The sequence below is a fragment of the Quercus lobata genome, chromosome 9 (assembly GCF_001633185.2).
Source record: "Quercus lobata isolate SW786 chromosome 9, ValleyOak3.0 Primary Assembly, whole genome shotgun sequence".
In the NCBI taxonomy this organism is placed as follows: Eukaryota; Viridiplantae; Streptophyta; class Magnoliopsida; order Fagales; family Fagaceae; genus Quercus; species Quercus lobata.
The window spans coordinates 41,133,469-41,147,933 of NC_044912.1; the positions used below are offsets into that span (position 1 = coordinate 41,133,469).

A 14,465-nucleotide genomic window follows, 5' to 3' on the forward strand; every position below is an offset into this window, starting at 1 on the left:
TTTGAATAAAACCAGTTTATCTTTGATTTCTTATCATCTGGACCTACTGTAATTGTTGTCCAACTCCTTAAAGCCTAATTTTCTAACCCATTCTCTACAAATTCATTGTATTTGGCTCTTTGGGCCTAAATCCTTTCACCCTGTGGGCTTAGGGATCAAAACATACCCTTACATCTTTTAACTATAATATATATTATTTTAAAAAAAAATACTACGATATATAAAATTTTATTATTAAAATATTTATAGTATCGTTCTTAATGTAAAGGAAAGAAAAATACATGACAATAAAATTTATTTGATAATGAGATAAAAATTATGGGAAAAGTAAAACATTTTTTTAAAAAAAAAATCCTTTAAATGTATGATGTTAATTTTTTTAACACGTATGTTATTAATGGGTTTTAATAAAAATATATGAAATAATATGCAACTATTTTTTAGGACGAATATGTGAAATCCGTTTAAGCCAAAGATGGAAAACATCTTGACATGAAAATATTATGACCAATTTTGGTATTTTGGTCATATCTTTTTACCCCGATATCAAATTGACTTGATTCTTGCAACTACGGAAATAGTACTCGATGATCTAAAACTTTGCAATTTACCAAAACTTCAAAAGCTGCTATTTTCAAGGCCAAAATCGATTTGGAAGTTGACACACAGTTGAAAAACATGAATTGACATTTTATATTTTCCTTTTTGGGAGCATGTATTTTAGGGTTTTGAATATTATAAATACTAGAAAAATCTGCATGGGACTAAGTAGGGCAAGGCCAAATATTTTTTCCATCCCTACTTGTAAAGTTGAACCTTTTTTTTTTCTTTTTTCTTTTTTCTGAAATGCAAAGTTGGACTTGAGATCAAATTCTTGTCAAAATAATTAATATTTTCATTATATTATAAAAAGTAATTGTGCCAACATTATATATACATGTACAAATATATTTTATATTTTACCATAATGGAAATTGATTTTTTTTTCTTTTCTCTTCATTTAAAATTAAGTTAATTAAGGTAAACTAATATATCTTATAAATAAAAAAAATGGCATATATATATAATTGTCATTGATTTATTTATATAACGAAATCTAGAAATTATAGGATTTGCTTATTTACATTTGACTATAGTTTGGGGTGATTTTAATTTTAGTTCTTAATCTTTGACACTATTTTGAATATCATCATTTTATTCATTTTTGTTAATAACATTACAATTAAATGTTACATAAGGACTAAAATTAAAATCATCCCAAACTTAAAGAGTGTGATTTGTATTCTAATCAAAATATATAAAATAAAAAAAATCCTTTAATCTAATTAAAACATGTCACATTATTTTAAAATAGATAAGTAAAAAGAAAATTTTAACCCCCAAAAAAAAATTATTATCTCTTCTCTCTTTTCCTTTCTCCTCCTTGAATCTCCACCCAATCTCCCTCGTTCTCCCCCAATAGATATCAACCCAATTAAATTTCACTCTCTTTATTATCAACTAGTATGTAGCCCCGTGCTACCGCACGAGAATGGATATATTATTAATCATGAGTTTATTCATGTTTAAAAGGCTCAGTTAAGTCTAAATTCATATTATTAAGCAGAAAATTTCATTAACAAAACTTAGCAGTATATATATTTTACATAGAAAGATGAACCTTGGTGACAATGTTTATCCAAAAGATCCATTCACGCTTTTGAATCTTCAATCTCTATTGGTGATTGAAATTTTCGCAGCTTAAAAAATTTTTAATTAAAAAAAAAAAAAAAACCCTCAGAGTTGTACTCATTTTGTAATTTTACGATGGGTCATTTTGTAACATGATGGGCATTTGTGTGAAGAAAAAACCTCTGAAGTTCCATGGCTGATAAAAGAAATTCTCTCCAATATCTTTTTATAGAGAGAGGGGTTTGTGCGTGTTTTTATACATCCTTCATAGTTGTATTATCACGAAGCAAGTCCAATGGATTTAGATTGGTACTACCGATTCCCAAAGCATGAGTGTTTAATGTGTTATTAATTTCATCTCATTGGCTTCTGCACATGACAGCAAAATTAAAAATAATTAGATTGTACACGTGTATAGTAAAATTGGACTCCAATTTCAGATTCTAATTGAACAATTGGAATGATAATATATGATAGTAACAACAATAGGAAAATTCAAATAAAATTTCGAATTAAATTGTAACAATCTAAATAAAAAATTCCAGTAGAAAGACAGGGTGGAGTGATCCACTCCAAGAAGGCGACCAAACTTGCGTAAATATAGAATAATAAATCTTTCTCCGGAAAATTTACATTGTTCATAACTTTTACCTTCACTGAACATTTTAAAAACATAGTGACTCACATCTGCCATCTAGACATCTACAGCTGGGTCCTCTCAAATTCGCGTGAGATTCCATTGATCACTAATTTCCTTTGCAGCTTGCAAAAAGCATCATCCATCGATCCACAGCAGTGCTTTCTTTATTGTTATAGGTGCCAAACCTAAACAAAAAGCCAAATATAAGGATAGTGAATTTTAGACATAATGTGCATCTAATCACATATTAGCAATTTATAACAAATGTAAAGATGCAAACTTTGTAAGTGAATAGTAAACAAAACTCAGTGTCAGAACTAAGAAGAAAGCACTTTAACCCGAAACTCAGTGCAAATGTAAAGATGCAAACTTTGTAAGCGATTTATAACAAAGATGCAAACTCTGGCTTTGCTATCTTTTTGGAAATTATGCAATGTACCTAAACCAAGTTCTTATCATCGATATTAATCTCTTTGCTTTTCACGTTTGACTACAAAATCAAGAAAAAACTTAATTAGCACAGTAACTCACTTGACCCGATACATAGAAGTGGTTTTAATGAGAATGAGTCCACATACATTTAGCCACATGATGCAAAATTCAACTTCAATTTCAGATTCTAGACACATGGCACAAAATTAGAGTTCTAATTTGGAATTCAATTTCATACTCTCTCTGCTTCACCTATTATTTTATATATAGATTAAAGGGATACAAGGACAGCCATGTTTTTGGCAACTGGGAAACCTTATTTTTCATCATTTTTTTAGAGTTTTTATTTTCTATTAAAGCTTAAGAACCTAAGCTAGGGTTAGGGTGAATCCCCAATGTTGTAAGTTGTCCACTATTTAATCCAAGCATGTTTTTCACGTTTTGATTATTGAAATTAGTTGTACTCTTTTTATAATTATTTTGTTAGATTGATATTTAATTTCTAATTCTTCATAAGTCTATCCTTGAATCTTCTTATTGTTAGAATAGGGTTTTATATTCTCTCTAGCAAAACGTGGTAATCTTGTTAGATACTACTTTTGCCATAGTATTGTCTCTAGGGTATGCGATGTTCTTGGGTTTTCTAGCAAAATTATTATTTTCTAGACTATATTGTTGGATTAATTGATAAATATTATCAACCAAAGAGAGTTTTATTAATAAAGCTTATTTCTAAATCTTCCAATCACATAATTTATGTGTTTACTTCAGAATTTTCTCTAAGGTAAAATACACTCTGCTGTTGACACCCCCAATAGCCTTAGGGTCATATACACATAAATAACTGTTATTGTAGTTACTGCCTTGTAATTGCCTGGTCTTAGACATTCTACCACTTATGGTATAATTTAGGACACCTTCAACTGATATTGTCTTGGTCTACTCTTCACATTTTCAACCCCCTACACAACAAGTATAATCATCAAGAAAACTAAAAACTGCTTGGTAACTACCTAATAATTGCTCGTGCACATACAGTACCTTCACAGCCCATGTCTTAACAAATCATAGGGCTTCTGCCCATCACACTTCAGCCCACAGAGCATGTTTCCCATGTTTTAAGAGGCTTGGCCCATGCGTACGTCTTCCCCTATCAACAATACAACCCACATAGCATGTCCATATGCAGCACACCAAGTAACTATCATCAGCCCACTAGCATCTGTCCATGCATCACCCAGCACCTACTAACCTAATACTTTGCACACAACATCTAATCATCATAACAGCCCAGCCCTGCCTTATACACAAGCCACCAAGCCCACACACAAGCAACCAGCCAACAAGCCACCATTACCATGCTCCACCAAATAAGGTTAACACCACCTGCTGCTGCCTATCCTCAAAACCAACTCTACCCACCATGGCCCCACTCTGTCATGGCCTTGGAGCATCATATGGAGTAAGATGCCCCCACATGCTACCCCTTCATCCTGCTCATCGATCCAACTTGATTAGGGAGACCAAGCATGTCCCCTTCCCTAAGGAGCACTACTAATTTGGCAACAACACATGGTGGAATTTGATTGATGTCATATGTCACAATTTGAATGGAGGAGTTTTAAGACTTTTTCTCCAAGACACAGCATCATTTGATTGGTCGAAATGTCTTAATTTTCAAGATGGCACAAGTCAAAACTCAATTGGCATGCTTGTGTCATTGCCAATATGTGTCAATATGTGATTGGCTTTTGCATGTTTTTTATGCTTTTGTTCAGTGATACTTGGCAAATTTATGTTAGTCTCTAAATATTGGCAATGGAACCCACTAGTAGTATGTAGCACTTTGTAATTAATGATATCGTGTGAACTCAATGATATGATGTGATAGCTTGTGATAGGCTAGAAATTTTCTTTCTCTACAAAAAGTTCAATAATAATGTCATATTAAAAAAATTTAGTATGATAATTAACCCATAACTCCTTTTCTTCTTACCTTTTTCTTTTCTTTTCTTTCCACAATCTTTTAGGGCACGTTTTGTATATTGTAATGATAATTATTTAACAATAGAAATAGGTATTCGATGATAATGCATATTGTAGACATCAAAATTTTATGATGTATTCACTACCTTTCGATTGATCATGATCAAATACTTGTGATCAAATTAATTTTCAATTGATAATGCATTAACAATGCACAATCAGCAAATGAAATCAAACCAAGTGTCAAATCTTTGAATTACCACGTCTCACATAAAATTACATGTTTCCAAGCCATGTGGCAACTTCAAATAAAGAAAGTCATGTGGTCAGAAGAAAAGATGCACGTGGAATGTTCTTATTAAATGCAAGATCAAAATTAAATTCAAAATTTGTAATTAGCTCTTAATAATGTTGGAGAAAATTCCTAATTAAAGACCATTGAGTCTCCTTTAAATAGAGGGTTCTCATATAAGAAAAATGACAGAAACCTAGAGAGAAAACTCTACTAACACTTCACCAAAATAGAGAGTCGCCTCTAAGTCCAAAAAGAGAGCTCTTGCTCCTTCAAAATCAAAATTTGTAATTAATTCTCAATAAATGCTAAGAGAAAATTCAAAATTAAAACCATTGAGTCGCCTATAAATAGAGGCTTCTCATATGAGAAAAATTACAAAAACTTCGAGAGAAAATCCTACTGACACTCTGTCAAAATAGAGAGTCACCTCTAAGTCCAATAAGAGCACTCTTTCTCCTTCAAAATCAAGGTTCATTCTTACTTTTTTAAATCAAAGTAAAGATTTTCCTTCAACTTCCATTTGATTTAGTTCGAGATCAAGCCAATAGCCCCTCGACCTCAAATCAAATACATCCAATCACACTTCCAATTTGGAGACATCAAAGCATGATTCAAGATCAAGTTTCATAGTCCTTTGGATCGAAAAATACTGTGGAAATCGAATCAAAGGAGTTTATTGTATTCTTTCATTATAAAGAGTCATACAAAGAGTTGTGCTCACTTTCATATAAATCAATATAAATTGATTATTTATTACTCTATTTCGCGATGTGATTTATCATTACGAAATTTGTGTGTACACATATCACCTCAAAAATTAGAGCATTACCATCAGCTCTTCTATAAAAAATGTCATTTTGACACACCAAAAGCCTATTTTATTATTTTACCACATTATTTTACAATATATCATTCATCACATGTTCTATTCTTTGATTCTAAACATTAAAATAATATATAAAAATATTAAAATAACATTAAAAAAACCATCAATATAAAAAATACAAAATAAAAACCAACTCCATACACAAACACAACCAATAACAAACCCACCACCATACATAGCACAGCCCGCCGCCACCACCCACAGGTATAACCCACCACCACCAACAAAAATCCACCAGTCGCCACCACCACCCAATACTACTTTTAAAAAAAAATCCCCAAAATCAACACAAAACAATCCCAAAAATAAATTAAAAAAATGAAGAGATGAATCAACTCCATTTATACAACCCAATATATAAAGAGAAATGAGAAAAAAGAGCTTTAAAAAGAACCAACTCACCCATAATCACAATCACATGGAATCCACAACCGAAGGTGAAAAAAAACCAAAAAAAAAAAAAAAAAAAAAAGGGAGATCAAAATAAGAGATCTCCATGGCGACGGCCTCATTGGTGAGGCTAAACTCCACGGCGAGGCTAATCTCAGTGGCAATGGCTTAGGCAGATGAAAAAAAAAAAAAGACAGAGAGGGAGAGTGACAATGGGAAAAAAAGAGAGAGAGAGAGAGAGAAGGTGCAGAGAAAGTGATAGAAAAAAGAAAAAGGGGGAAAAAAAGAAAGAAAAAGGGAGAGGTGGAGGTGGAGGTGGAGGTTCTGGAGAAGAAAGAAGAAGAAAAAAAATGAAGAGAAGTGAAAAGATGAAGTGAGAGTGAGAGGTGGAGAAAGAAAGAAGAAAAAGAAAGAGAGAGAAGAAAGAAAGTCATAAATGAAGAGAAAGAAAAAGAATAAAAAACTATTTTTTTTTTTTTAGCATATTTGTCCGTACCGTTTCAAAGATAGAATGGTACTGTTCATATGTGCTAAATATTATGGCATATAGAACATCTCATGTGAAAAATTTTTTGGTGTTTGGTGTGCCAAATGCCAAATATTTGACATTTGACACACCTAATAAGAATGCTCTTAGCACATCAACAATGTGAAAGAGTTATCTTAAAACCTCAGATTCTTATATGACAATCTCAACTGACTTTTTGAACAGTACAGCCGTTGAAATATTTTCTTAAAGGGTAAAATAGATTTTGATTCTAATTCTTCTAAAAAGAGATGGCAATAGCTTTGGAATCATATAGGATGCCATATATGATATATACCCACACGAATTGATGCATGTATATGTTGGATTAGAGAACAACGTCTACAATCTAAGTTGCATAGAAACTGACTTTTCATATGACAAAACCACACTCTCATCTGGCTGGACAATTGGTTAGGTCAAGTCCGAATAAATGTTCTTTCCAAATTGCATCATATCTTGAACTTTCAATATGATAAGATTAGGTTCAATCCGATTAGCCCTTCCCCTTTTTCCTTTTTTCTTTTTTTATTTGGGTTTTTAAGATTGAAGTTTTTTTTTTTTTTTTTTTTTTGAGAAATAATTACAATATGCTACTAATCTCACAACTAGAACCCTTTCCTCCCTAGATCCCCAAGCACTTTGTGCATGGAGAGATGTCAATTCAATTACAAGGCCTTTGACAAGATTGAAGTTTGTTACATGAACTTTGTTCCAAAAATAAATAAATAAGAATAACCCAAAATATCTCATAACTACAACGAGTTTGGAAATGATTGGTAGCCGATTGCAACACATGATGGAGTTCCACTTCAATAAGTTGGCACAATCGGTGGGAAGTAAGGTTTAACGATTAATATTTTATTACTTCGATTTGAGATTTTCACATAGAGGGAACATGATTACTTCCATTTTAAGAATCTATTTCACGATTAATATTTTATTTCTTCGATTCTGGAGTATCATGTAGAGGGAACATGATTATTTCCATTTTAAGAGTCTATTTTAAAGTGTTAACATTTTATTTCTTCGATTTGAGGGTCACATAATTTAAAATTTTAAATGATTTGGTATTTGATATAGCTTAAGAATTTTAATATTAACTTGAACTATGAAATGAATTTATTTCAAATGGAGATCGAGATCCTAATATCATGCAGGGTGTGAATTAGATTTTTTTTTTTTTTTCAAATGAATTCTCATATTTATAAAAGCATGTTTCATGTGATTCACTTTAAACACTCACTCTTTAAGTTTTTTTTTTTTTTTTTTTTTTTTTTTTTTTTTTTTTTTTTTTGGTGGAGAAACCTTTAAGCATTTGTTTATTAATGGATAAATTTGTTTTAATGATCAACAACTTTTTTTTTTTTTTTGGAGAATACTAAGTGATGGTGTATTATAAAATGGGCCCAACTCCAAGCTCATCCATGATAGTCGTCCAGGGAAAGAATAGAAAAATGGACTGGAGAGAACACTCATCCCTGACAAGGTCGTCCATCCAAAAAGATGTTTGGATGACCTCCATACATTCCGAGCATGTTTTTCTATACATGTCTTGGACGACCTACACATTCCTATCTTGGAACACAAGTAAAAATCGAGGTTCATTACTACGGACCACTTCCAATGATTGTAACAGAAAATAAAATCAAAAAATATAACTTCCATGGCAATTGTGGAAGTTAACTCCGAACCTTTCGACCTCCTCAATGATAGGGAAAGTTATTAGACTGGTAACCGCTTCAAGTGTATACTATATAAGCACTCATCTACGCCAAAATAAGGTAAGTCTTTTTCAAACAATTCCAAAGAGAATGGAATTCCAGAATTTGAGAGAAATATTGACTTTACCATCGAAGGGTTCTTAGACGATTCTCCCTGGTCACCTTTGATTGCTTCTTTTTCTTTTCAGGCCTTTTTGATCATTGAAACCCAGAGCATCCAGCCCACCGATTTCTTACGATCATCACTAAGTATTTTTTAACACACACACATGAGGAGAGGGGATAAGGTTTTTTAAAGAAACTTACAGTGGTGTATATCCAAAAGAGCCTTAATGATTAACAACTTATTATAAGATATTCATTCATATTTTCCGCATATACACAAGTATAATTAAGAACAATCATAATTAGATATATTAAACAAAATTATTCAATCTAACTGTAATATTATGGTGGTAGGGGATAAAGCAAGTTCACTTGCAAGAAAATGACTAGACGAACAAAACATGTTAACATTGGGCCTAGCCTACCCGGCCTACTCTCAAAATAGCCACTTGGTTTTTCTCGCTTTTGCTTTTGGTCCTCTCTATGTGAGGGTATTTAATTTAACCACTAATTGTGCTTGTGGGATTGGAGAATATATAAAATGTAAGGAATTTCTACTAATTATTGGGGTTTCTTTAAGGCATGGACAGTCGCATGTATTTGGTTGGTTTAATTTAAAGCCTTCAGGTCCTCAATCCTAAGTTTAAATATGAAAATAAAAAATAAAAAGTTTCGGTTAAAGTCATTGTATTATGCTTAAAATGTATCAAGCCAATGTTGTGCCTAGTCTATGAATAATTAAATATAGAAGTTTGCAGTTTATCTAAAAATAAATAGAATTTTCTAATTCAAACTTTGATCAATGGGTACAAATCAATTACTACCTTCTCGTGTGAGTTATTTTGAATTTTTATAAAAGGTTGTGGCCCCCACCAAAAAAAAAATTGTGGTTTTAGCAAGTAGATAAATACAATAATGATGATAAGTACAACATAAAATCCGGTGTAGCACATTGGTAATTTTTTTCTGTTGAAATTGATGTGATAAGAACAACTATAATAAAGAAGGGACTAAAACACCTAAAACAATCTCCCAGAAGGCACCAAAACAGGATTTTCTCAATGGTACGTTTCATTTCTTTATTTGTGGGTAAAGATTGGGGTTGTTATGTTGTTTTTAGGATGTTTGGGTTGTTTCCTTTTTCTTGCGTCACAGAAGAGAGAACAGTATGATAACGAAATAGTATATATATTCTAAAGCTTACAATTATCAATCTCCAAAAATAAACTAAAAGAAAAATCAAACATTCATTTTATTGAACATGTGAATGGGTGCTCGATTGCACTCATTAAGGAAAAAGCAAGTGATCTCACCATATTGAAAAATAACAAAAGCAAATTAACAAATATTCATTGAATTAAATGTCGTGCAACTCCCAAAAAAAGTTGATGATTGCAATAAAAAAAACACAACGTTAACAAATGCACTTCGACACTTTTTAACTGTACCCTACTCCCTACATTTTATAGGTAGTTAAAACTCACCAATCGTATTCATTATCACATCAACTTGTAAGTTTTATGTAATAAAATTTGTAGTAATTTTAGCATTTTTCATTCTAAAATATTTTCTTTTATTGAATTTTATTCTAAACTAAATATTTTAATAAAACTTAATCATGTGTGACCTACTTTTTCATGAAGTGAATTTAAAATAATTTCTTCTATAAATAAAATTTTATGTTAAACTAAAATTTTCATTAAAAAATTAATCACAAGCACTGCAAAATTAACTTTTAATGTATTGCATTAAATTTGTGCATGGATCAAGTTGAGTTGGGTTTAAATTTGTGCATGGATCAATTAATGAGGCAATGATCTCAACTAACACAACCCAACCTGTCAATATCATGTTAGATGGCCAAGTTGGGATCATTGCCTCGTTAATTGAATATTTATGAAGGCATGATCACAAAAGAACTTTTAGCAACAAGAGTAACTACGATGACTTTCAAAGCTATGCTCTCATGCCTTAATTAATAAGTTTTTACAATGAAATTTGACCTTTTTATGATCGGACGATAGTGATTCATTAGAAATCAGAGAAAATTAGACTAGAAAAAGTATGACTATCATTTGTTGTTCAAAAGATGTTCATTGTCAAATTTTAAAGCTTAAGTTGGAGCCACAACATCCACAACATTGCATTACCAAAGTAAATGCTTCATATATATTCATAGCCTTGAACAAAGAGGAAGGTGCAGGATGGGGTAAAGAAATTTATTCTATAAGAGACAGTCTAGAAGAACAACAATAGCTTGCACTTGAATGAACATGATGAGCTTGAGACTTCTACGCTAGATAGTAAATGGAATTGGGTAGTTTGAATGTTCTTTTTGCACTCGGAGGCCCCTCAAAACTGCTCCACTGGTCTCCGATAATTCCCCATATGCGGTACCCTTCATTAATCAAATGTTGCCTTGCTTTTGATTTGTATCTTTGCACTTCCAGTACTTCATCTTCAAGACCCCTGTATTTATAGTTGGTAGATATACTTTTTTAGGATACAGTCTGGCTTTTATCGACTAATTTTATTCCAACCCTTTTTTTTTTCCTTTGTTCTTAAGGTAGAATGGAAAAAAGTTGCTAAGAGAATTATAACTCAATTGATCTCATGATTCCAATTGAGATATCCAGAGTCCGGATCTCCCTTTTTCTATTGTTATAACTATTAAATTATAAAATTTTTAAAAAATGGCAATTTTTTTTTAATCTTTAATTGAAAATATTTATTAAAGATGTCGACCAGCCTTTTTTTTAAATAATGGATTAATATTCAATGGAAAAGTTCTCTAATAAAATAATGTAGCATACAGTTATATATCACTGTAAAATATTGCCCTTATTTCAGAATAATTATGATTTAGGTTGTATGTGACTAACACACTGAATTTTCTTAACATCTTCTTGATACTGAGAACTTTTTAAGTTTTCATAAAATTTGGTTCAGTAAAGCATTATTAAACAGAAGAAAAAAAAAATCATGTACAAAATGTGTGTTAATTATATTGTTCATTTTAAAGCCATGGCTGAGTTCATGTGGAAGCAACGAAGGGGAGAGAAAATTTAAGAAGAGATTACAAACATTGTAGAGGATGAACATACCTTAGCATAAGACTTGTCCATCCATGGTACCCAACCTTGATGAGGTTATCAACCGTGAAAGACCTGAGAGTTTCCTTCCTTGAAGAAATCAAGAAGATCTTAAGCCCTCTGTCTTTGATCTCATGGAAGAGCTTGTGTGTGTGCTCAAGAGCTGGTGCCTTACTTTCTCTCATCCATGCTTCCAAAGAGGTTGCATTCAACTTCTTTCCCCTAATTTGAGTTTTATAACACCAAATCAATTAGTCTTTTAAAAAACTAAAACATACTAATGTATTCACAACTGGTAAAAAGAAAGAGCATTCACAACTGGCTTAGGTGGCAAGTTTTACTTCTCATTAATGTGATACTTCAACAAATTGTGAAATAAATTTATTTGAGCACTTTAGTCTAACGCTTTTGAACGGACCTTAATTAGAAAATTAAAATGAGGCCCAATTTTGTTCAAGTCAGTCAAATAAATATGCAGCCCTAAATTAGGGGGGATCATTCCTCACAAATGAATCAAATACAAAATAAATAAATAAAATTCTCTACATTGTACCAAAATAGAGCAGAAAATTAGTTCAGACATAATAAATTTCACTACTTTTTCACTATTTATTGAGGTGATAGATTTTAATTAGTGTAACACCACTTTATCATACATAAATCATAATCTTTTGCCTCAACAATTGTTAAAATATATATATATATATATATAGTGAATTTTGTTATGTCAATACATTGCTTAGACTCGTTTCATCCTCACTTTAGAAAAACAAAGCCAAGATAATAGCAGTGCATAAAAAAGGGGTACAATTTCTTAGAACACCATATCTATTTAAAGTAAGAAATTACACAATTTATTAGAAACGCATTTCTATTTAAGGTAAACTGTCTGATCTGACACTTTCTAGATTTGAAATTAACAGACCTTAATTTGTCAATGCACTTACTTGGAGAGTCCTAATTAAAAACACAATAATCATAAAAGTTTCCCATATGATCTATCAAAATGTACCATGAATCATATGAGATGAGTTTGGACTTACCCGAAACCATGTTTCTTGAAGTAAGGCACCGTCGACAAAAGGGTATTATCAACATCAAAAATCCATGCATCTTTACCATCACCATTCAAACTGCAACAACTGGTTAGGTAGAGGGTGACCTCTTCAATTGCCCTCTCAGAGTCAGCTTTATATTGTGAAGATGTCATATATTTCTGGATGTACTCCACGCATTCTTGGGGTACAACTTCAAATCCCCTTATGTTATTTAGCTCAACATTGATCCTCCAACTCTCACAGTAATTCTTCAAGCTAGATCCAACCCCATTTTTTCTTTTTTGGTTCAAAATGTTCCAATCTGCAGCCACTAAGCCAATGAAGAGGGTTGAAGAGAGTAGTAGGAATCCTAGGAGTTTTCCCATTTGCATTCTCACAAAGCAAGGCAGAGGCAAAAAATTGATGCAACTATTTGGAGTGTGAGTGAGGGTTCATGATAAAGGAGATCAAGAGTGGGACATGGTGTCATGGCCTGTTTTCGAAAATCACGGGTAATTGATTGAATTGGAGTTGTAGTAAACTAATTTATTAAATGAAATACATAATAATGGACTAGTAGACAAAAGGCAAACTCGTGCTTTACAACTCTTAATTGTTGTCTTGTTACCCATGTGCTTATGTCTAATTTTTGTTTTGTTTTATACTTTTTATGTGCCATGACAAAAGGCAAACTCATATTGTCATCTTTGTACAGTCTCCACACTTGGGTTTAAGCTTTTGTTTTGTTTTTTAAATTTTTTCTGGTGGGAAGTATAAACTAACAGGCAAGAATGTCACTCAATTATACATTCAATTTCACAATATGTTAATGTGTGCGATTATAAGTGATAGATACTTTTTACCAGCTCCTATTTTCTTAAATTCACTATTTTTTGTTTTTATCAGTCATTGAGAATTGCATATGTTAACAAGTCGGGAAATTGTGCGTAGATTCGGGTGTTCTTATCAAGTTATTAGCAATAGCATGCCTATTGACTTTGATGTTCGATCTAAGACTATAAGCTGTTCCGTTTAAGGAGTCATTGTGGGCTTCACGTGGAGGTCCCTCAACACTAAATGTTAATAACAAGCAAAGGTTTAAGGATTACAAGCAAAGGAGGGCCCACAACGTTGATTTTGGCCCATAATGGAAACTGATACAAGACATGCCATGGATGAACAGTCACTCTAGCTGTTGAGAAGAGTCCAATATCAATTTTTAAATGCCTAAATTATATGTTATAAAAAAAAAACAAAAACAACCCAAGAGTTAGCTAAGTAGTTCCTAATATCTCATAATATTCATGAGATCTTAAATTCATAATCTTTTTCCCATCTTAGGGTCACCTCCGAATGATTTCTTTTTGTAATAACATTAAGTTGAGAGAATAATCAAATACACGAAGAGGTCGGAATCAAAAAAAAAAAAAAAAAAAATTAATCTTGGTTTTTCTTCTAAATTAAACTAAAGGTTTTTTTTTTTTTTTTTTTTTGTGGGTTATACATAATTCTACGTAGTTAGGTCAAGGCTTCTACATACACTGGTACAAGTTTTTCCACTGTCATTACTCATTTATGAACTTCCCTCAAGAGGGATATTTTTGTCACATCAGGAGTCAGATATGAATATGGTTTTGGGTCAATTTCAAATCCACAGTTGTTACTAGTGGGTTGCATTATT

At 31.8% G+C, this 14,465-nt stretch overlaps 1 protein-coding gene across 1 annotated transcript; it reads right to left on the reverse strand.

Annotated features, from left to right (window-relative positions):
• Positions 1–10,733: 10,733 nt before the first annotated feature.
• Positions 10,734–13,475, reverse strand: LOC115960722 (acid phosphatase 1-like). The gene is made up of 3 exons (XM_031079700.1): positions 12,791–13,475; positions 11,760–11,969; positions 10,734–11,124 (listed from the first exon to the last, which is right to left on the reverse strand). Exons 1-3 carry the CDS (start codon positions 13,174–13,176, stop codon positions 10,947–10,949), a joined length of 774 nt encoding a protein of 257 aa, XP_030935560.1. The 5' UTR covers positions 13,177–13,475; the 3' UTR covers positions 10,734–10,946.
• Between the last annotated feature and the right edge of the window lie 990 nt (positions 13,476–14,465).